The sequence below is a fragment of the Ranitomeya imitator genome, chromosome 4 (genome assembly GCF_032444005.1).
Source record: "Ranitomeya imitator isolate aRanImi1 chromosome 4, aRanImi1.pri, whole genome shotgun sequence".
Lineage (NCBI taxonomy): Eukaryota > Metazoa > Chordata > Amphibia > Anura > Dendrobatidae > Ranitomeya > Ranitomeya imitator.
Genome location: NC_091285.1, coordinates 651,428,706 through 651,453,456, shown reverse-complemented (window position 1 = coordinate 651,453,456; position 24,751 = coordinate 651,428,706). Strand labels below are relative to the sequence as shown.

The window sequence follows — 24,751 nt, the reverse complement described above, 5'->3', positions numbered from 1 at the left end:
ATGTATCTACTTTTTTAATGCTATGAATGTCTTGTATGTTTCATTCAGAAATAGCATGCATGTATGGTAATTATTGGTAACCTAAACCAATGATGGGGGGCGCTAGAGAGGCACTGTAAAATATCCAAAATGGACAACTTAAATGTTTAAAGTGACTGCATTGTGGTCTACGAAGGTTTCCCGGTCAACTCAACATCTCGAGTTTTGGTTCCACCTAATCTCTTAAATTATTACTAATCTCTCCACAAGTTTTAGACTTGTAGAAGAATAAATTAAACCACCTCTATAGACACATCAATATACCTTTATGGCACCAGGTGGCTGCTACTTACTAGAGGAACGCTAGGTCAGATGGAACCTGCCGTAGGATTTAGGAAAAGGTGTTGGTAGATAGTCATTTGTGGTCAAGGCGCAATCTAGAGGTATGGGTCCAACCTTGGGTTTAGATGCATGCAACCCTACGCGACACTCTACACATGTGTCTGGCATTTGTGAGACCACAGATCCCATCACCCATTTCAATATTTATTATTATGGTTTTTGTTTCTACGTCTAAATACAATAAGTTACAAGTTTATTCAATTAAATAATGTAAAACATATTAAAAATTAAAAAAATGTAAGCATGTAAGCAGAAAACATACAGCATAGGAAGCAGATTATCCTCATAGATAATGGCTGCACCGTCCTCCCTGCCGATACCCTGTTCGGTTCCTTTTTTCTAAAATGCTTTTTTTTCTTTTTATTTTCTTCTCGACGCTCAAACATAAAATTGGTATCAGAAAAAGTTAGTTGAAAATAGAAATAGTTCTTTTTTTTCCTACAAAGAAGAAAAAAAACCAAGAGTATCCAAAATATTCCTTGTAGTTGTCCGAATTTCCAGCTTTGTACAGGACTTAATGAAAGTTGTTCCATCATGTAGACATAAGATGCGTCGTATCCTTATGGGTCACTTCTCCTTGCTATGAAGAATGGTGGATCTCCATAGATAGACCAAGAGGTCTTCTCACTTTTGTAGATGCCACCTCAGATGTGGACCACGATACGCAATGTCTTCATGCTGTCCCTCTGCTTCTCATAAATATACAAAAAGTCCAATGCTTCCTCACATCGGTGGGACGACCAGGCCAGTCATAGCTGAAAACAAAACCAAAGATGAGTCAAGGTTACTTATATCCCCCAAATACTTAAAAGACATTTATAGAGACCCACCATCTTCTAAAACACCAATTAGGAATGAGAAACGACCACAGACTTTAATATTATGTTCAAAGTTGTATTATTTAGGTATTGTATAATATTGCTGATTTATATTACCGTACTTTTATCTGTTGACTTCTTATTTGGCCACTGTATATTTGGTATTATTTGAGCACTGTATGGTAATATTGTGTGGCCCTGCTACGTAGGTCCTTTACAATAAATTTGTTTTGTACCACTGTATGGGATCGATGTTATCAATACCATGGATGGCAAGAAGAACAAACAAATCAAGTTTGGAACGACTCAAGCCAGACATGTCACTCGAAACAAAGATCACCAAGCTACGATTTGCCTACTTTGGACGCATCATACAGAGAGAGCGATCACTAGAGAAGGCCAACAACCCGATGGCTTGATGCTATCAAGATAACTGTGGAGAAGAACCTGGTGGATCCATCTAGACTTGAACAAACTATCAGAAGATCGATCTTGTGCATCTATCAAGCCGCTATGGCTCGAGATCGAGCCAAAGGCTGCTACATAATAATAACAATAGGATTGGTATTTAGGTAACTGTATGAAAGTGTTATCTAGCCAACCTATGGCACCGTTATTTCGGAACCATGCTGTTTGGCTGTTATAACTAGGCATGGTTATATACTCATTATACAGTTATGCCAAAGGAGTTTCAATACATCTCATGTTGGGCTTCTATGGGTTTGTCTAATATCCTATCTTCAGGAACGCACCGCTCCCCTTCTTGCCATGGGCTGTATGCTCCCAAAGATTGGCAGTTCGGTCAGTAGCATGACTGCGCCACTGGCCCAATTGGTACCATCTACAATGCTGCAAGCAGAGTCAACTGGTGGAGCGAAAGGGCGCTGAAACTCGTCAAGTCTATCATTCCGGCGAACTTGCAAGCATTGCGCTCCTTGCCTAGGAGATCGTCCACCACTGACAAGCCGCAGAAGTGGGAGGTCACTTAGACAATACGCAGCACAGTATAGAAATGAAAATCCTTCCATTCTTGAGAACTAAGCAGATTTTTTTTAATAAGAAGTAAATTGCAAAGTTGCTTATTTTTACGAGCAGTTTGCAATTTTGCCCATTTAACAAGATGAGACAAACACCTTAACAAATCGCTGTTAAAGAATGAGAAGTCACTATATATATATATATATAGCATATTATATATATATATTTATATATATTATATATAATTAATGTTTATATATAAATATACAATATATATAGATTTCTTTGTGTATATATATAAATATATGAAATAATATATGTGTAAATAATATGAAACTGTATATTTATGTTATATATTTAATTTTCATTATTTTTTTTAGGACCATCATGTTTGGCATCCATTAATGAACATTCTTTAAACCCTCCTTGTTTTTATTCTTCAATGCCATCTCATAATATCCACCATCATAGGAAACAAACAGCTCATTCCAAGGAGGACACGTTGGTTGTTGGCCCGGTCGGAGAGATTGGAAGGGTCCGTGGTGTGTAATAGCCACTGTTCTCTGTATGAATTGCTTAGACTGAGTTTCATTGTCCTGGGCGAGCGCTATGACTGACAGGCGAACATATGTACACACAGCCTGCGCTCTATCTGATGTGTAACACTGGCTGGTTTCCTGCCTGGCTCCACATCTTCCCTCTGCCCTGCAGAGTTTTGCTGGCAGTGCGGGGATGAGGGGAGCTCCCTGGGGTGCGAGAGAGACCTTTTTGAGCCCAGTGCTGAAAGACCGGGCCTGGGAGTGAAATAAGATCTGCGGATATTCCCCAACCTCTCTACTGCTCAGGTTACCATCACAACCTATAACCACTTTACTGCCAGAAATCATACATGCGACTTAATGTCCACAAACTGAGAAATAACCCTGCAATATTATATAGTAATATACCCGAAGCAACGTATGCACATGTCATAATAATGTAAAGCAATATAACATGATAGCATAATATAGCATAATATACGGTAAGTAATATAACATAAGATCACCTAATAAAATTATGATAATATAAATAATAATATAATGCAATATAAAACATGATAATATAATATAACATAATATAAACCATATAATAATATAAATAATAATATAATACAATATACCACAAAATACCATAACATAATGTAAATAATATAGTAATATAAGATCACATAAGATAATAATATAATACAGTATAAAACATGATAACATAAATAATATAAATATAGCACCATAAAGTAAATAATAATATAATACAATATACGGTAACTCATAATAGTATAACATAACATAATGTAATAAATAATAATATAATATAGCATACAATAGTAAACATAACATAATATAATAATATATAATATCACATAATATAATCTAAATAATAATATAATACAATAATATAATCTAAATAATAATATAATACAATATAACACATAATAGTATAACATAATATAAAAAATATAATAATATAATATAAGATCACATAATATAATAATATAACATAAATAATATAAGTAATTTAATAATATAATATAAATAACAAAAAATATATAAATAACATAAATAATGATATAATACACTAATATAATATAAATAATAATAATATAATATGATAATATAACATCACATATTATAAATAATATATCCTAACAATGTAAAACAACATAATATAATTTGCAAATGATGTAATATATGTCATTCTATTAGCCTTTAGTGCATTGCACTTGTCGATGTGAAGCTTTGTGAGTAGCCCTGTCTCTTTCTCCCTTTAGTCAAGCAGAACAGCACAGCCCCATGCTGAGATCCCTGCAGAGATTTCCCAGCAGCCTCTCTGCTCATGCTTTTTGACAGGTCCCGCAGGAAGAGGGACAGTGAAGCTCCAGTAGAACTAGCCGGGGCTGCGAGTCGCTTATGTAAGGTGCCAAACTCATTGGAGATCGCAAACATCACTCCATGATCAAGCGAATGGTTTATACATGTTACATTACTGGACACTGAAGTTAAAAAAAAAAATATTCAGGAAAATGTGAACTTCCCCTTTAAATGGAACATTTTATCTGGAAAGTTCCGCTTTCATACACACTACGTAGTAATGGCAGAGGGAATCAGGGACCTCAAGGCGCATTTTTGCACTGGGAGTTGGAGGGTTAATAAAGAGCACAGAAACAAACACAGGGTCCCTTGTACAGGACTTGTGGTCCGCCGCTGTCAGGCGCTACCTACCTATACAGGAATGCACGCGTTAATACCTTATAGACGTATTAACTAGTGATGAGCGAATATACTCGTTACTCGAGATTTCCCGAGCACGCTCGGGCGTCCTCCGAGTATTTTTTAGTGCTCGGAGATTTAGTTTTTATCGCCGCCGCTGAATGATTTACATCTGTTAGCCAGTATAAGTACATGTGGGGGTTGCCTGGTTGCTAGGGAACCCCCACATGTACTTAAGCTGGCTAAGAGATGCAAATCATTCAGCGGCGGCGATAAAAACTAAATCTCCGAGCACTAAAAAATACTCGGAGGACACCCGAGCATGCTCGAGAAATCTCGAGTAACGAGTATATTCGCTCATCACTAGTATTAACATATTACACACATATACACTGTACATACACGCACACAAGCATATACAGTATAAGATACACACGTACACATACATACTCATACTTGTTTTTTTTATGAGATGACCTGGAGTTTATTTAATTGCATCTTGCCATACATGTCTGTAATTATTACATGTGTTAACTTTTTTTTATGGGTTCTGTAGAGGAAAAATAAACAATCAAGCCAATTTTTTAACAGAATCAATAATCTCTTCACTGTATTGTATGGGTTTTTACCACTACAGGGATACCAAATAATTTAATGTTTTTTTTCTGGTTTCTGGCATTTTTTTTTTTAAAAAGTGTATTAAAATATTTGATTATTTTAATTGGTTTTTGTTATTTTTGGGGGGTAATACAATTTAATCTCTGACTTTTATTTTATCCCTAAGACCACGTCCACATGTTCAGTATTTGGTCAGTATTTTACATCAGTATTTGTAAACGAAAACCAGAAGTGGAACATATAGAGGGAAACTATAATAGAAACATGTCACCACTTCTTTATTTTTCACCCACTCCTGGTTTTGACTTAATACTATTTAGATTTTTAGGCAGAGAAAATTACCTTATACTTACAGTACAGTCTGTGGCTCTCTATTAAAGTTTTTGCTGCCATTTTTCAGGTTGTGAGCGTGAATGAGTCAGGGAATAATGTAGTGCATGTGTAAGTATTACCTCACTGGGTGGCATCTAGCGAAAAGACCCCCATGCAGCTGCATATATGTTATGTCCGCCCCTGATTCAGGCTACATTTATCCACTATGTATGGCCACCTTAGAATGTTCCTGATAGAATGCTGTGTTTTCCATATATAAATATACTTTATGTCTTAAACATTTCAAAACATGCTATGTGGGATGCCCTCACCTCTGAAACCATTACCATTTCCACTGGAACAGGCTGGAGATGGGGAACCCTGCGGTCGAATAACTGGGGCGAAGGCACTCTTCTGTTTCATGGAAGGGAAGACGGAGGAGGAAAAAGGCAGGATGGATGAACTTCCAGAAGGTGGGCTGGACGGCATGACTGCAAAAAAAGTAGGGCATGAGTAAAGACACTGCCATTAGGACAATTAAAACTATTCTTTGAAAGATAATCCAAATTCTGAACATTCAATGTAGCAAAACCTCGACAGGCTGCAATTCATACTACAGCCACTGGGGGCAAACATATAGACACTACAGCATACACATCTCGTGATAGAATATCATAAAATCAGATTTTTAATTATTATTTTTGAAATCTGGTCATCTCACACCATTCATCTTGAGAGGAAATAAGACATCTGTAAAATTGTCTCAGCCTATAATATTCCATCCGTAGAGTGGATAAATGATAAATTACTCACTGCCATAGGGTGATGTAGTAGGTGAACCATTGATGAAACCTGGAGACCCAGGGACCCCCAAGTTAGACATTGGGACATTGCTGTAGCCATTCATGCTGTTACTAGGGGTGCTGTAATTAGACTGTTGTGGTGTGGAACTAGTGGAATAGCCGCGAGGGGAGATACTGCTTGTATTTCTTATGTATCCTGTGGAGGAAACACATAAAGGATGATCTGTTATGATGGGAGATCTGACGAACAGTGGAAACAATCAAAATGGTAATGACAGGAAGTACAAAGACTAGGCGGGATCATGGATCTCATAAATAGAAGTTGTATGATGCCACTTACCCTGATTATTGGCCTGTGTTTCTGAAATTGTGACTCCTAGCTGCCCTCCATATGAATTAATGCCCATCATGCCACCGTGCACAGGAGAGCTTGAGAGAGTAGGGATTTGATTGTGGTTGCGAGGGACACTATATAAAGCCTCAGCAATGTCCGCCGCTCTCTTGAGAATTATATCCTGTTGGAAGTAGGAAGAAGAAGATTGTCAAGATGATCAAGAAGATCAAAGACCTAAACATGAGAAATTTGCTTCCAAGAAGGATTGCAAGAATCGTTACCTGATTATTATGTGGGGTTCCATACAAAGCTTCTACCAAATCTGCTGCTCTTTTAAGTAACATTTCCTAAGGAAAATAGAAGAAACTGGTGAATGACGAGAACCAGAAATTTCCGAGGACTCAGTGACACTCAAGACAAAGGGGGCACTGGATGGAGCTGTCCCTGGTCCTGGTCCCATCACTATGAGGCTGACATTGAATATATGTACTATATATATATATATATATATATATATATATAATTTTTCTTTCTAAAGAAATTTATTATTTAGCCTTTTTGCCCTGTAGTCCACAATTTCCATCTTTGCTATTTTGCTTAAACGTCTTATCTTAAAATTGCAAATTGGCAGAATGTGTCCTTGAAGAACATCATATAAAATAGCTGTGGGCATTTTTTTGTTGGAAGCTATGCTCGTGTTACCTTTGCAAGCCTCTCAGGGTCTCCAGGATGTCTAGGGATCACCTTCTGTAACCTCTGGAATCCATAATCAATTGTAGGCTCATTTAATGCTGTTGAGAGAGAAAATAATCACATTAGTGACCATGTAAATGTATGTAGAATATAAAGGAGTCACCAATGAATTCATAGTTGTGGTCGTACTAGATAAGCTGAAACGGATGTGTCCACCATCCTTACCGCGAATTTCGTTAAGAGCTCCACTTTTTCATAAAATCCCAAAAATTCTCATGCAGACACATATAGCATAAGCAACGCTCCCCAGAGTTCTGCTTTTTTAAGCACGTCATCGTCGCCATTTAAATGTCTTGAGCCAAGAAGAAATGTAAAGAAGGACATATCTGTAGTTGTTAGCCATCTTGACTATCTGAGAAAGGTCCAGTAGACCACTCCTCACGTTCTTTCCTTTTCATATATTACATGAGCAGGTCAATATCCTAGGACACAAGATCTACATTTTTTTAGAAGATCATATGAGGTGTATGTTTACCCCACCAATCTGTATATATTTTGTAAGTGAAACTCAATGATATCTTTGGAGTAAATTAGTCCCTCTCCAACATCTTTTTCAGGACTAGGACCAGTATCTCCATTACTCTATTGGACATCAGTGTCCAATTCATGGAACTCCATAATCAGCCCCTCATCTTGTCAACAGGAGATTGATCTGTAATAATCTAAGGATGGACAGTAAAATCCTACATGAGAACCTACATGGTGGAGCACGAAAGTCACCACCAAAGGCTACCTCACCAGCCTTTGGGTCAAATACCAAGTGGATTCCATATTTCTTCCATTTGTCGGGGGAGCCTATATATAGTCTGTACAAATTAATGTTAGCTAAACCTCTGATTTTGGCAGGTTCAACTTATTATCCAACATCTTGGACATTAGAATTCAACATAACCGATCCTTGTCTCGATCCTCTGGAAAAAGAAGGATTAGGCATGTTGAATTATTTTGCCTAATCCTTTTCGGAGATATTTCACCGCCAGAGGTATCTGTCAGATGCTTATTTTCCTCTCCCCGTTGAAAAGATCTAAACTCTTGGCCAACCACTTGTCAACATTTAGAACCACCTCAACCTTAGGTTTAGTTTCACAAATTTCCGAAAGACCTGAGATCTTGCCTCTGGGATCCCTCACCCTTTTGTATAATCCATTAGATTGTAAGCTTTGCAAACTAGGAATGTTACCGATATAAACTAAGTGGGTAAATCATTATGAGAAACATATAGTACAACCTCCGCCTCTTGTTTATCTACGTGAAACATCCTCCTATTAAATGAACAGAGAAGGTCACGTCCCCACAGAAGCGGCATTTCTATTTACTTTTTATTAAGTAATTACAGGGAACATGAATTTTAATATAACGGGAGCCAGACGAGAGGGAATCTAATAGAAAAAAAAACTAAAAAAAAAAAGTAACGTTGGCTAAACTTAGATTTTCCCCAATCCCAGTGGGTGCGTTTAAGCAGTTTAATAAGACCCATTTCATCTGTCATTGAATTGCAAACCCCAATTGAATTAGGCTGGATGAAATTTACTGTATATCCTGGGAACGGCGGAAGATGGAAATGCTTCTATAGCATATTCTGTCGCTCCGCTGGCTGACACACATTACACCTTGCAAATTGATGCAAAATAGGTGTTTTTTTACCATAAATGTTTTCTTATTGAATGTAGTAGCTCCTTTGAGACACAAACATTTCCAATAATGATGAAGCACAACAGTGATAATTTGCCGCCGAGGCAAGGTGCGAAAAGTACACTATTAGCTCCAGTTTAGGCTGCTAAAATGTAATTTAATATTGTCGCTATCGTGTTTTTTTATTTCTTTTTTTTAAGCTTTTTTATTTTCACATTGAATGTTTTGCTCATTTCTTAAAATGGTGTCCATTTCTTGTACCGGTTAACACCATCACACCACTAACTACCAATCCAGGAAAAAAAAAGTTATAGTCATTGGTGCCGATCTACTTTTCCAAACCTTTATTTGTCCCCTGTAATGTGGATCCCTGCTCAGATTTTTTTTAGTACCCATAAAGCCAACTTGGCTTGTCCTCTTCCCTCCTGGAATCCATAAATGATAATTGGGTTACCTCTATGGTAAGTACACCCTTACATATTGATTAACAGACCAGCTAAGGTAAGGATAAAGAAAGGGGACTCCTTAGGAAAAATAAAAATAGAGTTCTCTACCCCAGGTTGGATGATGCCCCATGTTTAAGGGTGAGTAAAGTTAAAATGGTGGCCCTTCCTGGAGCCGGTTAACACCATCACACCATTAACCATCTGGACCAGGAAGACGTTGGTGCCCATCTGCTTTCCATGAGTTTTGGGTTAATTTCCCAAACCTTTGTTTATCCTAAGTAATGCGGATCCCTGTGCAGATTTTTAGGACCCAACACGCCAATTTGGCTTGGCCTCTTCTCTCTTGGGGCCCATAACTGTTGGATGGGCTACCTCCATGGTACCTCCACCCTGAATGTTGAATGACAGTTCAGATAAGGTTAGGATAAAGAGAGGGGGTCTCTCTAGGAAAAATAAAAATGGCGTTTTCTACCCCTTGGAGGATAACACCACCACACTTCTAGAACAGAGGGATGACATGACCTACAGATGTCTATCCTTACCTTCACTCTTGGCTTGAGATAACTTGAGATAAGTACGGTAGTAAAAGATGACCATGTATGAAAAATGAAAAAGATTTACGAAATTTGTTTGGGTGTTGTGAGTTTTCCAAACATGATTTTTTTTCTTTAAACTGGTCATCTCACACAGAAGAAAGGCAAGGAACGACATAGGTCTTCCTCATTAAGAACAATACAAGGGATAACTTCGAGATAAGTAGTAAAAGATGACCATGTATGAAAAATTGAAAAATAAAAAACAGTTACGAAATTTGTTTGGGTGTTATGTGTTTTCCAAATATGTTTTTTTTTCAAACTGGTAATCTTCCCCATTAAGAACAATACTACGGTGGAAGGGATTGCTTTGGGGTGAGGAATAGACAACAAGTGGCCTATAAATGACTTCTGGTCTTGGCTATGTTTTACCTGTGTATATAAACCTCCCTGGGGCTCCTTTGCAGAACTGTTTGGATTTGTAGGATAATGTCACCTCTACCACACCTGGGATGTGCCGTGGCGGTGTCTGTACTCGGATGGCATGTGGAGTGATAAGCTGTAGATAAGAAAGGCAGTTTTTTAAAATATTAAAGGACAAGAGTTATCAGAAAACAACCTATTGTTTTATCGTTAAATATCTTTAGAAATGATGGCAGTATATTTTGTTTTTATTTTTCATATAATGATCTCTTTAAAAATTAGAAATCTTTCAAATTTCATCCTGGCCACTAGGACTATATTAGACTCAAACTTCCTGTTGTTTTTTTTATAGAAAACTTTTCAGAAGTCTCATTATCATCACAGACAGGTGATATCAAAGCTCACCTCCTCCTTTCAAAATGACCTTTGCACATGGAAAGTATGAAAGCTTGCTAAATGGACCGCAAAATTGACTGATAGGATTTTATATTGAAGAGTGTAATATTAAACATTTTGGAAAAAGATATATTAATGATATTTATACTCGAAATGAAAAAAAAAATGAGAATTAACTATTAATATCAATGATAAACTAAATGATAGAGATCAATGCCAGTCTGCTGCATGGAAAGCTAACAAGATATTGTCTCATATTAGAAAGCAAGATTCTATCCCTTTCTATATAAAGGCATTTTTGACTTTTATGGCACATTGGTCAATCAATGCCCATTTTTTCTTTTTTTTTTGACCCAGTAACTATGTTTTTGCTCAACAGATAAATCTTAGATACTATCTTTATTCTACCGAGTTATGATATTTAACTAATATCCATACTGTCCTAAAAACAAGATAAAATGTACTAACCTCACTCCAAACCAACATCGTCCCAAACACCACTTGAAGACCATCAAAGAAGTTGTCCCCGATAATGATGACCATAGCACCTCCGGTTGTCCAACCCTCACTTGGACTGATGGCTTTGATGCATGGTGTAGCTGTAGACATACGAAAAAAAATGTCCTATTATGTAGAGCTTGAGCTACTTTACCTCACTTTATCGGTCACTTCCCTTGGGTTTATGCCAGTAATAGACAAAGCTGGTACCAAAGTTATGTGGGCATGACATATGGTATCATCTCAACAATATACAAATTAGTGCCCCAAGATGTTTCTGAATATTACATGTATTGTATATGAGATGCATGTGCATAAAATACATGCTAACTAATGTTTTTAAAATATTTTTAATTTTTTATTACATTTAATTTTCAATAGTAAAGATAGAAATACAAACTAAAAAAGTTAAAAAATGAAATATGCTAAGAAAAAAGGGAATATTTTATATAAATAAAATGAAAAAAAAATCTATCTCTATTAACGTGAAAATAAAAAATAAATTATAACCATCCCCGGATATTGTTAAGAGAAGAGTCAGATGTCCATATAAATTGGACAGGAATGGGAACGCAATGCTCGGACTGGCCGGCGGCTCTTCCCACCCGAGCATGACAGCTGCATAGAAATACATGCTGTCACACTCCTGTCGGGAAAGCCGCCGGCCAGTCCAAGCATTGAGTTACGATCCAAGTCCAATTTATACAGCCATCTGACTCTTCCTTAAAAAGTGGAATATAACACCTATATTATTGATGCCCTCAGCCAGAAACAATTCAGAGACTCTGTGCTCGTGGGATTAATATAAGCTTTACATGATTTCAATAGTAATTTGGGAGGACCCGACTCTCCTTAAGGAGACCAACTATGGAGTCTTATTGACAATGCTCCATGGGAAAACCAAGCAAATTAGATCTTTCCTGGTAGGCGAAAGCTCACAAGTACTGCCCATACAAAGCTTCTACCTTGTAACTCGGTGTTCAACCCTTCCCCAAATCTTAAAATATGAATAAAGACAAGTTAGAACCCGACATTTTTAGCCACACTTTCCTACCGGAAAAAAATTGCAGATTTCAATTCTAAGGGTACGTGCACACTAAGTTTTTTTCAGGAGTTATTAGAGCAGAAAGTGAGAGTAAACTCAATGTTATTGAGAAGCTTTGAGACTTTTAGGAGGATTTGGAGATTTTCCGTTGAGTTTCCATTCATTTTCTGCTCCAAAATCTTCTCTAGCCCAAGGCTAAGTGCACACAACATCTTTTCATCTCAGGTGAGCTCGACAAGTTTTTAAAGCAGAAGACTCTACAGGAAACGCTGGAGTTTGTTTTCTCCTGAAGGGCTTTTTGTGTCCTTTTTTTCAGTAGTTTCCTGAGAGTTTTTCTTATGGTTTTATCCACCGATGCTTTTTTGATGGGTCTCCTGGTTTTTGTGAAGGCTTTTTTTACTGTTGTTTTCTGGTCATTTTTTAAAATTCCATTGAATAATGATGAAACCGCTAGCGATTTTTTTTTTAAGTTCCAAAAATGTCCGCTCGTCTTTTGAGCTTCCCCATTGACTTGTCTTGTGAAATACAGAGCACTTTCCAAGCAGAAAATGCCTAAAGCAGGGACATGTTATTTTTTTTACCCGCTTGGAGATTTTAGAAACTTGAAGGTATTCTTAAGCCTACACATGTGCACAGCAAGTCATTTTCACATAGAAATGCACATGTTCATTCTTTTGAACTTTTTTTTATAGTATTTTCAGGCGATTTCCAGCTAAATAAGACGTTGTGTGTATAGCCAATGAGCGGAAACTCCAAGTTTTTAAGCAGTTTTGATTCTTTGAGGAGGATTTGGTCTATGTGCACATGGAGCATTTCGAGGAGTTTTTGGAGCAGAAACTTAGCAGAAACTCTTTCAATCCTTCTAAAAGATGTTAAACTTCTCAAAAACTTGAAGGTTCTGCTCAGTTTCCGCTCCAAAAAACTCAGCAAAATGAATTGGTGGTCACATAGCCTTGGAGAGTTTCTGTTCCCAAAACTCTCCCAAAAGACCGTGTGCACATACCCTTACAGAATGACTAGAGCTGTGAAGTGGAACATGGAGTCCTAACGAATCTACGCTTCACACTCAAGACATGTTTTTCCCTAGAAGAAATGGCTCAGTAAGCTTCCATGAAATTTGAGACCCAGTATGGATTGCATTGGTTTCTGTGGGCACCATACTATGACTTTACACAACTCGAAATATGCCGAGTGCATAAGGCCCAATTTTTTTTTAAAGAAAAGTCCTCAGAATGAAACATTGTCCAGATACATGACGTGCACATAATAGGATGTATCTCCACAGAGTAAGCTCGCTAAGGGGGGTGTTTGGTGTCATGAAGTCGAGCTGTCAGGACGAGGGAGAACTCGCACCTGCGCTGGGGCCCACTTCATGTTTATTCTGGGGGAATTGCAACCCTATATTTCACACTTAAGTCCCGAGTTTCCTTTCCAAATTCTTTATATGGGTGTGTTCTGACTACAATCTCATTTCATTACAGAGTTGTGGATTACAACCAGACATGAGCAAAACTATATATCCTGTGAAATAATGGAAATACCCATCATACCCAAGCCAAAAAAGAACATTTTACATCTTTAAAGTGCAAACTGAGAAACCTATCGGAAATTAATTCAAACCTGAGAATTTAAATCTAAGGATGGCAGGAGATGGAGCAGGGGACAGAGCAGGGTAAAAAGCAGGGGAGAGAGCAGGATACGGAGCAGGGGACAGAGCAGGGTAAAAAGCAGGGGAGAGAGCAGGATACGGAGCAGGGGACAGAGCAGGGTAAAAAGCAGGGGACTGAGCAGGAAATGAGCAGGGGACAGAGCAGGGTAAAAAGCAGGGGAGAGAGCAGGATACGGAGCAGGGGATGGAGCAGGGGACAGAGCAGGGGACTGAGCAGGAGAGAGCAGGATACGGAGCAGGGGATGGAGCGGGGGACAGAGCAGGGGACTGAGCAGGGGATCGAGCAGGGGAGAAAGCAGGGGACACAGCAGGGGACGAAGCAGGGGAGAGAGCAGGGGACTGAGCAGGTGAGAGCAGGGGACAGAGCAGGGGACTGAGCAGGTGAGAGCAGGGGACAGAGCAGGGGACTGAGCAGATGAGAGCAGGGGACGGAGCAGGGGACTAAGCAGGGGACGAGGCAGGGGAGAGAGCAGGGGACAGAGCAGGGGACTGAGCAGGGGATGGAGCAGGGGACGGAGCAGGGGACTAAGCAGGGGACGAAGCAGGGGAGAGAGCAGGGGACAGAGCAGGGGACAGAGCAGGTGAGAGCAGGGGACGGAGCAGGGGACTAAGCAGGGGACGAAGCAGGGGAGAGAGCAGGGGACAGAGCAGGGGACTGAGCAGGTGAGAGCAGGGGACGGAGCAGGGGACTAAGCAGGGGACGAAGCAGGGGAGAGAGCAGGGAACAGAGCAGGGGACTGAGCAGGTGACAGCAGGGGACGGAGCAGGGGACTAAGCAGGGGACGAAGCAGAGCACAGAGCAGGGGACAGAGCAGGGGACTGAGCAGGTGACAGCAGGGGATGGAGCAGGGGACTGAGCAGGTGAGAGCAGGGGACTGAGCAGGTGAGAAAGCAGGGGACAGAGCAGGGGACTGAGCAGGTGACAGCAGGGGATGGAGCAGGGGACTGAGAAGGTGAGAGCAGGGGACTGAGCAGGTGAGAAAGCAGGGGACAGAGCAGGGGACTGAGCAGGGGATGGAGCAGGGGATGGAGAAGGAGACAGAGCAGGGGACAGAGCAGGGGACTGAGCAGGGGATAGAACAGGGGACTGAGCAGGGGACAGAGCAGGTGAGAGAGCAGAGGAAAAAGCAGTGAAGAGAGAGCAGGGAAGAGAGAAGAGGACAGAGCAGGAGAGAGAACAGTGGACAGAGCAGAGGAGAGAGCAGAGGACGGAGCAGAAGAGAGAGCAGGGGACTGAGCAGGAAATGAGCAGGGGACAAAGCAGGGAATAGTGCAAGGGAGACAGTAGGGGATGGATCAGGTGACAGAGCAGGGGACGGAGCATGGAAAGGAGCAGGGGACAGAGCAGGGAATAGTGCAGGGGAGAGAGCAGGGAACAGAACAGGGGATGGAGAAGGGGACAGAGCAGTGGGCACAGTAGGGGAGAGAGCAAGGGACAGAGCAGGGGATGAGAGAAGGGGAAAGAGCAGTGAACACAGCATTGGAGGAGAGACCAGGGGGCAGAGCAGAAGGGAGAGCAGGGGACTGAGCAGGAGATGGAGCAGGGGACAGAGCAGGGAATAGAGCAGGGGAGAGAGAGAAGGGAAGATAGCAGGGGACTGAGCAGGGGCAGATCAGGGTAGAGAACAGGGAACAGAGCAGGGAATGGAGCAGGGGAGAGAGCATAAGAGAAAGCAGGGAACTCAGCAGGAGATGGAGCAGGGGACAGAGCAGGGAATAGAGCAGGAAAGAAAGCAGGGGACAGAGCAGTTGAGAGAGCAGGGGACTGAGCAGGGAAAGGAGCAGGGAATAGTGCAGGGGATAGAGTAGGCAATGGAGCAGGTGACAGAGCAGGGGACGGAGCAGGGGATGGAGCAGGGGACAGAGCAGGGGACGGAGCAGGGGACAGAGCAGGGGTCTCAAATTCAGTCATGTAGCAGGATAACTGGATAAACAGATAAGAGGGACAGACCATTCTTCTGAATCAGATTTTTTTAATTTAATGACAGTATGGAGTTTATCCAAAATGTGAAATAAAAAAAAATATTCAAATAGCTTCTGAGGAGATTTGAGATATAGAGGAGGATTTGAAGAGTTTGTACTCAGTTTATGCTACAAAATCTCCTAATAAAAACATTCTGTGTACACAAAGGCACGTAAAGAAAAACTAAAAAGGCGCTGATAGTAAAAAAAAATTACTAGGTGCTAGGTCATCTAGAACGTTCTTGTATACCGCATGTCAATTTAACTGGAAACACACCGGAGATGGAGAAAATGCCTATATATATACAGTATATAGGTCTATTACAATATATTATTTAAATATTTTATCTATTAAATTACATATTATCATTATTATTATTGCTTATATATTTTTATATATACATCTTATATATAGTTCAATTACTTATTATTATTATTGTTGTCATTGCTATTATTAATACTGCTGTTTATATATTTTTTGAATATATAGATTACATATATATTTATATAATGTAATTATATATGCATTATTATTATTATTGTTGCTGTAGTTGTTTTTGTGGTTATTATATAAATTAATTTTCCATACAGTTTATCTAAAAAATATATAATACTAATATTTTAAGTAAAAAACCTAATTAACATTTGCCTGAGATAACACTATAGGCTAATAAAAAAATATATATACCGTATATAGAAAACATAGGATGTATTACTTTACATTGTGATAAAAACAAATTTAAAAAGACGATGCTAAAAAGAAAAGCATCTAAGCCATAAAACATCCGACCATCCAAGGGTCATACTGTGTAGACTCTGTAGTACATGACATCGTTCATTTTTATTTTTTATTATATACTTTAGGAATCGATATTTCTTACAAAACGTTCATAATTTTTTTAGCATCTCGTGATTTATCGATCCACCCAAAACATTTTTAAAAAAAAATAATTTTGATTGAAATGTTTACAAATTAAACTATCCTCTAGAAATCCGAGCCAAAAAAAAAAAATGAATCGGAGAGTCGTAAGGAAAGAGCAAGTTTTGTGTGCATATTTTTTTATTTTTTTATGGCTTCTTCCCCTTCCATATGGATAGGCCTCACAACTCCATTTTCCATCAGGAGCCATAACCAGCCTCAATCTATCACTCGGCTTCCACCACTGACAGGGTCAAAGGTTCCTCAGATCTCTGGCTAGGTTCCAAAAAAACGGAGCAGCCAGTCAATCAAGTCCAATCAGTTTAACCAAAGCTGGACTCCAGTCTAGCCCCGCGCCCTGGGATTTATTTCCACCATTTGACCGCCCGCCGGGGGAAAATTAACACCACACTAAATTCCTCACTGATTCAATCATTCTCTTCCAGTTCATTAATTCCTCACATGGTTAATACAAGATGTGTTGAGTAGGAATAACCAGTCAAACAGTGCAGAAGTGATTCTGGGACATCAAGCCTTATAATAATACGTAAGATTAGATCATGAGTATTGTGCGTTCTAGAGCTCCGACACTTAAAGAAACCATTCTCTGCGCTAATTATTAAATCACTTTACTCCCACTTCATACCTATATTCATTTCAGTGTATGATGTAGGGCGGGAACGCTACGTGAGTATTTTCTGTGGGCTCACATCAATGCCTGTCATTCACACTTTACAGAAAGAAGTTACTGAACAGAATGGTTTACCGAGGCAAAATGCTTGTTTAGACATGCTTAAAGGGGTTGTCCAGACTCAGGACTCAAGTCTGCAGACTTTCTATATGACTACAGACTTGTGAATCCTCACAGTGCGCACAGTGATTGCTGTCAGGATTCTCCAATGTGGACGCAAGGAGCAGGCAATCTGCATACTTCCGGCCACATTCCAACTAGACTCAATTCACTTGTATAGAGGAAAGCTGTGCACATCTAGTTGGCACGTGGCGGCATGTATCAGGATTCTCCGGCCTTAACGCCCAAGAATCTTGACAGCGCGCACACTGCGCACTGTGAGGAATCACAAGTCTGCAGTCACACAGAATGACTACATGAACCCTAGGCCTGAATAACCCCTTTAAGATATGCTGTCACAATCTGTCAATATATAGCAATTTTTTTTTGTTTTACCCCTGTGTTGTCTTGTGCAACTTCTAGAGAACCTATCACCATTTTTTCTAAATGATAGGTATTAAAACACATTAACATATTTAAACACAAGTCATTGAAAAGTATTAAAAAAATTTGCTCGAAAACTATTTGTGAAAAACAGTCTGGGATTTTTTCAATGTGCTGGATCCATTTGTGGTCCGTGTATCAATTTTGCATCTGTTAACCTATATCCATTAATGAGGACATGTCGCTTGGTCAGAAATGCACAGTTTTTGCTATTATTTTATTCCTGCTGCTTCCCTGTGTATTCTTTTTTTTTTTTTAATCTGCCATACGGTTCCAGAGGTATGGGCCTTTTACTTTAAAGCTAATTTTTATGGTTTTTATAAAGGGGATGTGATGCGCAAGCTCCTCTTGGGTGTGTCTTTAGATTGCTCTGCATAATTACCCTGTGAGCCACGCCCCCTTGCTAAAGACTATAAAACGTAGCATTAATTAAAATGGTCTATATCTCTGGAATAGTAGAGTGGATTTAAAAGAAAAATCGGAATACTCAGGGAAACAACGGGAAAAACATAAGAGCAGAAGGTCTACACTTTTGACCTGTTGACAGGTCCTCTTTAAACTGTAAAATATGGACAGAAAATTGATGACTTCTGTGTAGTAGATGTTCTTTTTCACTGGGCCATTGAGTTGCGTTGGTGAGTTTGATCTTCAAAATGGGCCAATGAAAGACATGGCTGCGTTCTTTTTTTTTTTTCCGGACATTTGGTCGGCAAAACAAATGATATATGGATCATTGATCAATCTGGAAAAATAAGTAACAGCACACATACCCCCAAAAAATGATATGTGAAACTGGCCTTATTTGTGACCACTGATGGGTAAGGAGAACTTCATGATAAGGAGAATCTTGTTATGTCCTTGGTACCTTTCCACAATCCCCGATAGTAGACAGAGAGAGACCTAGCTAATTATCACGAGCTTTCATAGCCCTATCTATAAAAAAAACAGGGCCGGTAACTATCCATGGCAGTAAAAAGCGAGTGTCAGAACCGTGACATCACCCCCAACATCTCACAGCTGACAATTTAGGGCACTGAGGATAGTTAGCAGTTTTGTTTTCAGTCAAAGATATTACACCTTATGATAGCTAGCTATGTTTCTGTGCATTTTTTGGAATTACTAAAATTTTGAAATTTAACTATTATTCGAAAAGAATTATAATAGATCCTCTCTAATTTTAAGGGTGTTTTATTGAGGATTGAAGCTATCCAACAATCAGTGGATCGTCATGGGTATGGTTTCAGGAACCCAGAGCTGTGATTGCAGGTGGTAGTGACCACTGGCCATACATACATACCAACAGGTGCTAACTGGTGGTAACCAGCATCCGATTTAACTACACATTGCAGTATCGGAATTTTTAGACTTCTTAAATTGTGAAAACAGTCCAAAAATTATCCGTTTATGGGGGCAGATGCTTGCCTTGGCATTGGCTTGTCTGGGACTAATATTAAACTATTAAAAGGAAGTGTGCAATAAAAAATGGATTTACAACATGCAAACAGTTGCATTTCTGGAATGTGGAGATTTTTCTTTTATCTTTAAATAAAAATACAAAATTATGGTTCCTCGTCTCACGAGGCAGGAAGCAGATTTTCTGCGAAACACAAACCTTGGTTTCAGGATTTTTCTTCAGAAGCCAAATTATGACAGAGGGGTTTTAAACTCCCCTTCTTATTCGCAATGGGTGAAGAATAAAAAAAATTGCTGTTGTTATGGTGCTATTGCTTCAGTATATTACAGATCAATCAATTCCCAATCACTTGAATATTTGAGAATACCAATCTCAATTTCTATAGTCTTCAGCACTACAGTAGATCCTTCACAATGAGATTCAGAAGTTTCTATCACTATGAGGAGTGAGCTATGTGCTTTGACCTCCTACCGCTAACTTCTAAAATACTAAAGTGGCCGCTGCTTGGCTGGCCCTCATGTTTTATAGGGGCTGCGATAGACAATGTAATAGCTGCAAGGCCTTAAGTGGAAACCCACATTGCGCCTGACATCATGACCTTGCCTTTTGGCAGCTTTCAGTAGTGTGTAAAATGGTGGTGGTTATTTTTTTACAATCCTCAAGAATCAAATTGCAAATTGTTTGAATTTGCATGGATCTGTTCGAAGATGATTCACAGCGGATTGATCCGCTCATTGCTATCTTCCAATAATAACATCAATGGCAAGCATGTAATACCTTGGCTTCCATAGTAAAAGTTGCTCTTTGTAAGCAGTCTTCTTCTATGCCTCAGATCAGTAGGTCCCATGTGGCATAATGCCTCTATGACCACCAAAAGCCTTAATACAGAACTATACAATAGAGTTGTCTTCATATTTGGTCATCAGGACCATAATTAATTTTGGAAGAAAGCTCTGATGTGAATTGAGGTTGTCAAGATTAGACAACACGTTTAAGAATCTTGATACAGTCAGATATGGTCAACTGGTTTTCGAGTAAATGGTTCTACAGCTACGAAGTGTCTATGCAAGCGCTTGTATATTAGTACATGAATGGGAGGAAAGAGTTCAGAATACTATGAGTAGTTACAACACGATAGTTCACCAGTAGAAGTGGAACATCCACTTAAGAAGTTGTGTGCAAAAACAAGTCAGTTAGAAAGAAATGAATGAAAAGCACTGTCAGCATTAGCGTAGGTTAACGTAGCGTTGATGTCTCTGGTTGCAGATAGTGAAAGAATGAGAAGACCGTACCGTACTCCAGACAAGGGTCCGTACCTTCGGTAGGGTCTAGCCTTCTTGCCCGCCGCCCATGCTTCGAGTTGTTATGGACAAACATATTATCTGACACGGCCAGGACATGTCCATCTACGTTCACTGTGGTGGAGAGGACAACCTGTAAGAACAAAGATGTCAGATATCGAGCCCAAAATTTCCTCCTATTCTCTTTATTCAAAAGTTAAACTCATAAGTTTACTGAGTTCATTATTTGGGTAAAATAAATGCAAAAACTTAAGCAGAGGTAGAGCCTGAAATTCAGAGTCCTTTGCGAAATCTAAATGTGAACCCCCAACTATAGAAAGAGCCTTTGTGCAATTGTGGGCTACAATCTGGCTGGGAAACTAGCATGTAACTCAAGTAAGACCCCCTGTAATGCCTCTACAGTGGCCCACAATTGTAACTTCTTTTTTTTTAACCAATTCTCAGCCTTCATTTACTATGGCTGTGGTGGTCTCACAATCTTTTTCTTCCCTGGGTCAAGGGCAATGACATTCTTGTATAATTGTTGTATTATTTGTACGGAACTCTGTAACAGAACTCATGGTTTCATGAGATCTTGTTCCTCAACAGGATATGAATATGCTTAAAATATGCACAACATCTTTATGACAGTGTTATTAATTCCTACAATAAGTTGTTCTGTGCCCATTTACATCCAGAAGTATAAACACATCACTCAAGTAAAAAGCAGTCGAACACATTCTGGTAATATTTCCATCCTCTACGATAAACCCTCTTTAGACTCCACCTCGGGTTCAGAGCCTCTAGGGCTGAGGGTCAGACAAAGTCAAGCTCAGAAACACTACACAAGAGACCCACTGACCTTGGGAAATCTTTACATCTTATCTAAACAGATCAAGGTCAGTAGGTCTCTCCGCCACCTTAACTGTTTCCATGTTTAAGAGGGCTTGAGGTGTCAATGTGTCCCTGAGATGTGACAAGAAATGAGACTGAAGGTTCAGACCACATCTTAGAAAAAGCTTGTGATTCACAAGCAGAACTGATACGAAGGTGTTTATGTAGAAGTTGAATGATATTTATGGTATAAGAATATGAATCCCACAAGATATATGCTCTACCTGTAATTGTGAGATGTTCAAGCGATTGAGAAAACTGGATCTGGTTTAATTTTTGGTTGCTAATCACTTATGTCTCTCATCATTTCTCCTCTATAATCAAACTCAATTTTGGACAAACATCCTTACCTATCAGTTGTAAACTGTTCAATTTCCCTGCAGTGCCTCCACTGGACAAATAAAGTATTACACAATTCTGTTTAACATTTACAGGTTGATGATAAAATGTATATAAGTAATCAAAAGATTCTATGATGCTGCCTCTCTTTCTCTTCAACCTACAGAGCAGAGTGGCTTCTTAATCCGGAACCTCCATCTTTTAATTCAATGTTCTAAGAAACCCTCCTCCCGAAAGAACAAAATGGCATACAGGAAGAACTCAGAAACATCGATGTCTAACGATGGGTGTCTTTGGTTTGGCTTAAACCCCTAGACATGTTTGAAAGCTTTTTAAAGGGAGTCTATTAGCACAGAATGACTGTTCAAAACAAGTACAGGCACTTGGAGAATCCTTGGGGTTGCCAAACAATTTAATGTACCTTCCCTCCTACTTGTTTTCCCTCTGTTCCCACCTCTCCTCTTCTTTGATTGACAGCTCTGTCTTTATTAAGCCAAAGATGGGTGTAGATAGATGGACAACAAGCTGGTGGGAAGGTGCACTGAACTGTTTGGCCACGCCAAGAGTGCACCAAGCACCTATGCTTGGTTTGAACAATCACTCTGTGCTGACAAATGACCTTGAATAAGTCGACTTTCCTCCGACAGGGTAGCTTTTTGTAGGTGGTACTAAGAGACAGTGTCCTTCTCTTTGGAGTTGACCAAATTAGCATATTTTTCCCTTTTTAATTCTCTAAACAAGTTTAATCTCCACAATTATTCCATAATAAGATGTATTAAAATTGACTGTCTAAACCATTTTACAATTATGTACTTTGTACGTTTGTATTAAGAATCTTCGTATATTGACCCTTTTCAATGTGTTATAATGCATAAATAGATTTTATTAGAAATATTAAATACAAACCTGGAACCGTCTCATGTCTCGGGGGTTTCCTGCTGTCTTTAGACAGTTCTGGTTACATTTCAAAAAGAACTTGAGGAAGAACCTAATGGAGATAATACAACATATTAGTCCAAGAATCTAACATCCCAGGGCTTGACATAACATCATATTAAAATACGTACTTCTATTTGACAACTTACAAAATAAGCGTTATATACAGCAATAATCCTAATTGACACAAACTTGGCTCCATCCCTCGTGACAGATTTGTATGATTATGAAATACTGTACAGTATATGTCTTACCATTGTATGTGTATATACTGTAATGAGGACCAAATAATTTAGTACCTGAATATGAGGGCTTAGAATCTAAAGAGGATAACTTTTAGCCTACATAAACATACCATACAAACATATCCTAACTGTATTAAACATTCATTAACTGCAGACCTCTCGGGTGAAGTAATGCTAATGCTACAAAGCAGAGACCAGGCTGATGACCTAGATCTGAATGAAGAATAATCAGGCTATTTGTGTGAACTATGTAGACAGAAAACTTGTGTGGATGCTTGATGAATGTTATTTTTCTTAATATGTAATTACTTTATATATCTTTACTTTAAATACCTACTTACACTATGTTTGAGACATTAAATGTATGTAGATCATGTGATGTCATTTAAGAGAGATTAAATCGTTTGTAAAAAGTTTAGGACTATATTACTGATATTAAAGAGTTAAACTGATATAATAATAAAAAAATTTAAATAAGGTACCGCAATGGGGTCAAATGTTACCCGCAATTGTGCAAAAAATTTACATTATAATATACTAATCTATTTTTTCCTACTGTATGGTTATTTAGATATACACTGGATTGAAGATCAACGTTACAACATTCTGCGCCACTGTTTTTTTAGATTTCTACTCTGTATATCTTCAACATTAAAAATGCAAGATTGACAAAATGTCCTTTTATGGATTGTGCAGTTAAAAGAAAATTTTTCAAGACTTTCATGTATTTATAAAACGAACGGTATATTATATCCGGGTTACATACAATTTTATAATTTCATAATTTTACACATATATTTACTATGCTAATGTATTCGATGTAACGTATGTTATATCACATTATGATAAAAAAAATATATGATATTAAATATTTATAAATATAAATAAATAAAAATGATAGCATATTTCAGACATGATTTATTTTTTTTTACTGATGGATGATGAGCATGATTATCTCTTTTTTATCACTTCCTCCAGGCTGAGAATTATGCTGTTTTCATACTACTTCTCTGGTTACATAATACATTTAATTTCTATGTATACACATGAAGCACATCAGCATAATGTAACTGCTAAAATGAAAAACGAGATACCTCATCATATAAAGCCCCTGACAGCTACATGTCCCATATCCAGTCTATGACTATAGAAACATTTAACACTTCTTCTAAGTTGTACAAACATGCAATTTGCTGAATGACTTTAATTTACTTCTATTCTCCATCTAGTTGCGTATTTGGTTAAACAGCAGCTGACATTCCTGAATATTCAAGTAGCTTTTTTTTCTCAAATTAACACACTTTTTATTGCAATTTTAGCACTTTAGAGTCTACTTATCCATAACAGCAGTTTCCATATTAAAGACGTGGCAAACGATCTGAAGACAGGATGACTTTGATATGAGATTTCCTAATGATTTACAAATCCTTCATCACTGTAAATAATGTTTGGCAACACATTTATCAGATTTAATGATTGGGGTTTTTTTTTTTCTGTTGCTCCTTTAGCTATGGCATTTAATCCAGTTTTTGCATCAGTTTGCATCCGTACACAAAATGGAAAAAAAATCTAAAAAAAATATTGGGTGACAATTAAAAAAAGTTTAGTGTATTTTATCTATCATTTTAAATATTTTTTTTTAA

General features: G+C 38.5%; 1 protein-coding gene across 2 annotated transcripts in view; it reads right to left on the bottom strand.

Annotated features, from left to right (window-relative positions):
* Positions 1–504: 504 nt before the first annotated feature.
* Positions 505–24,751, bottom strand: part of EBF2 (EBF transcription factor 2) — a 136,033-nt gene continuing 111,786 nt past the window's right edge. Inside the window, exons 7-16 of one of the 2 annotated variants that reach the window (XM_069767019.1) lie at positions 22,834–22,915; positions 20,707–20,848; positions 11,142–11,272; positions 10,287–10,413; positions 7,193–7,281; positions 6,772–6,837; positions 6,497–6,671; positions 6,167–6,352; positions 5,686–5,844; positions 505–1,136 (exon numbers count right to left, since the gene is read on the bottom strand). In XM_069767019.1, the coding sequence (XP_069623120.1) occupies positions 1,105–1,136; positions 5,686–5,844; positions 6,167–6,352; positions 6,497–6,671; positions 6,772–6,837; positions 7,193–7,281; positions 10,287–10,413; positions 11,142–11,272; positions 20,707–20,848; positions 22,834–22,915 (1,189 nt within the window). In that variant the 3' untranslated portion in view covers positions 505–1,104. The remainder of the gene's footprint in view (positions 1,137–5,685; positions 5,845–6,166; positions 6,353–6,496; positions 6,672–6,771; positions 6,838–7,192; positions 7,282–10,286; positions 10,414–11,141; positions 11,273–20,706; positions 20,849–22,833; positions 22,916–24,751) is intronic. The other variant, XM_069767021.1, reaches the window with a different exon arrangement.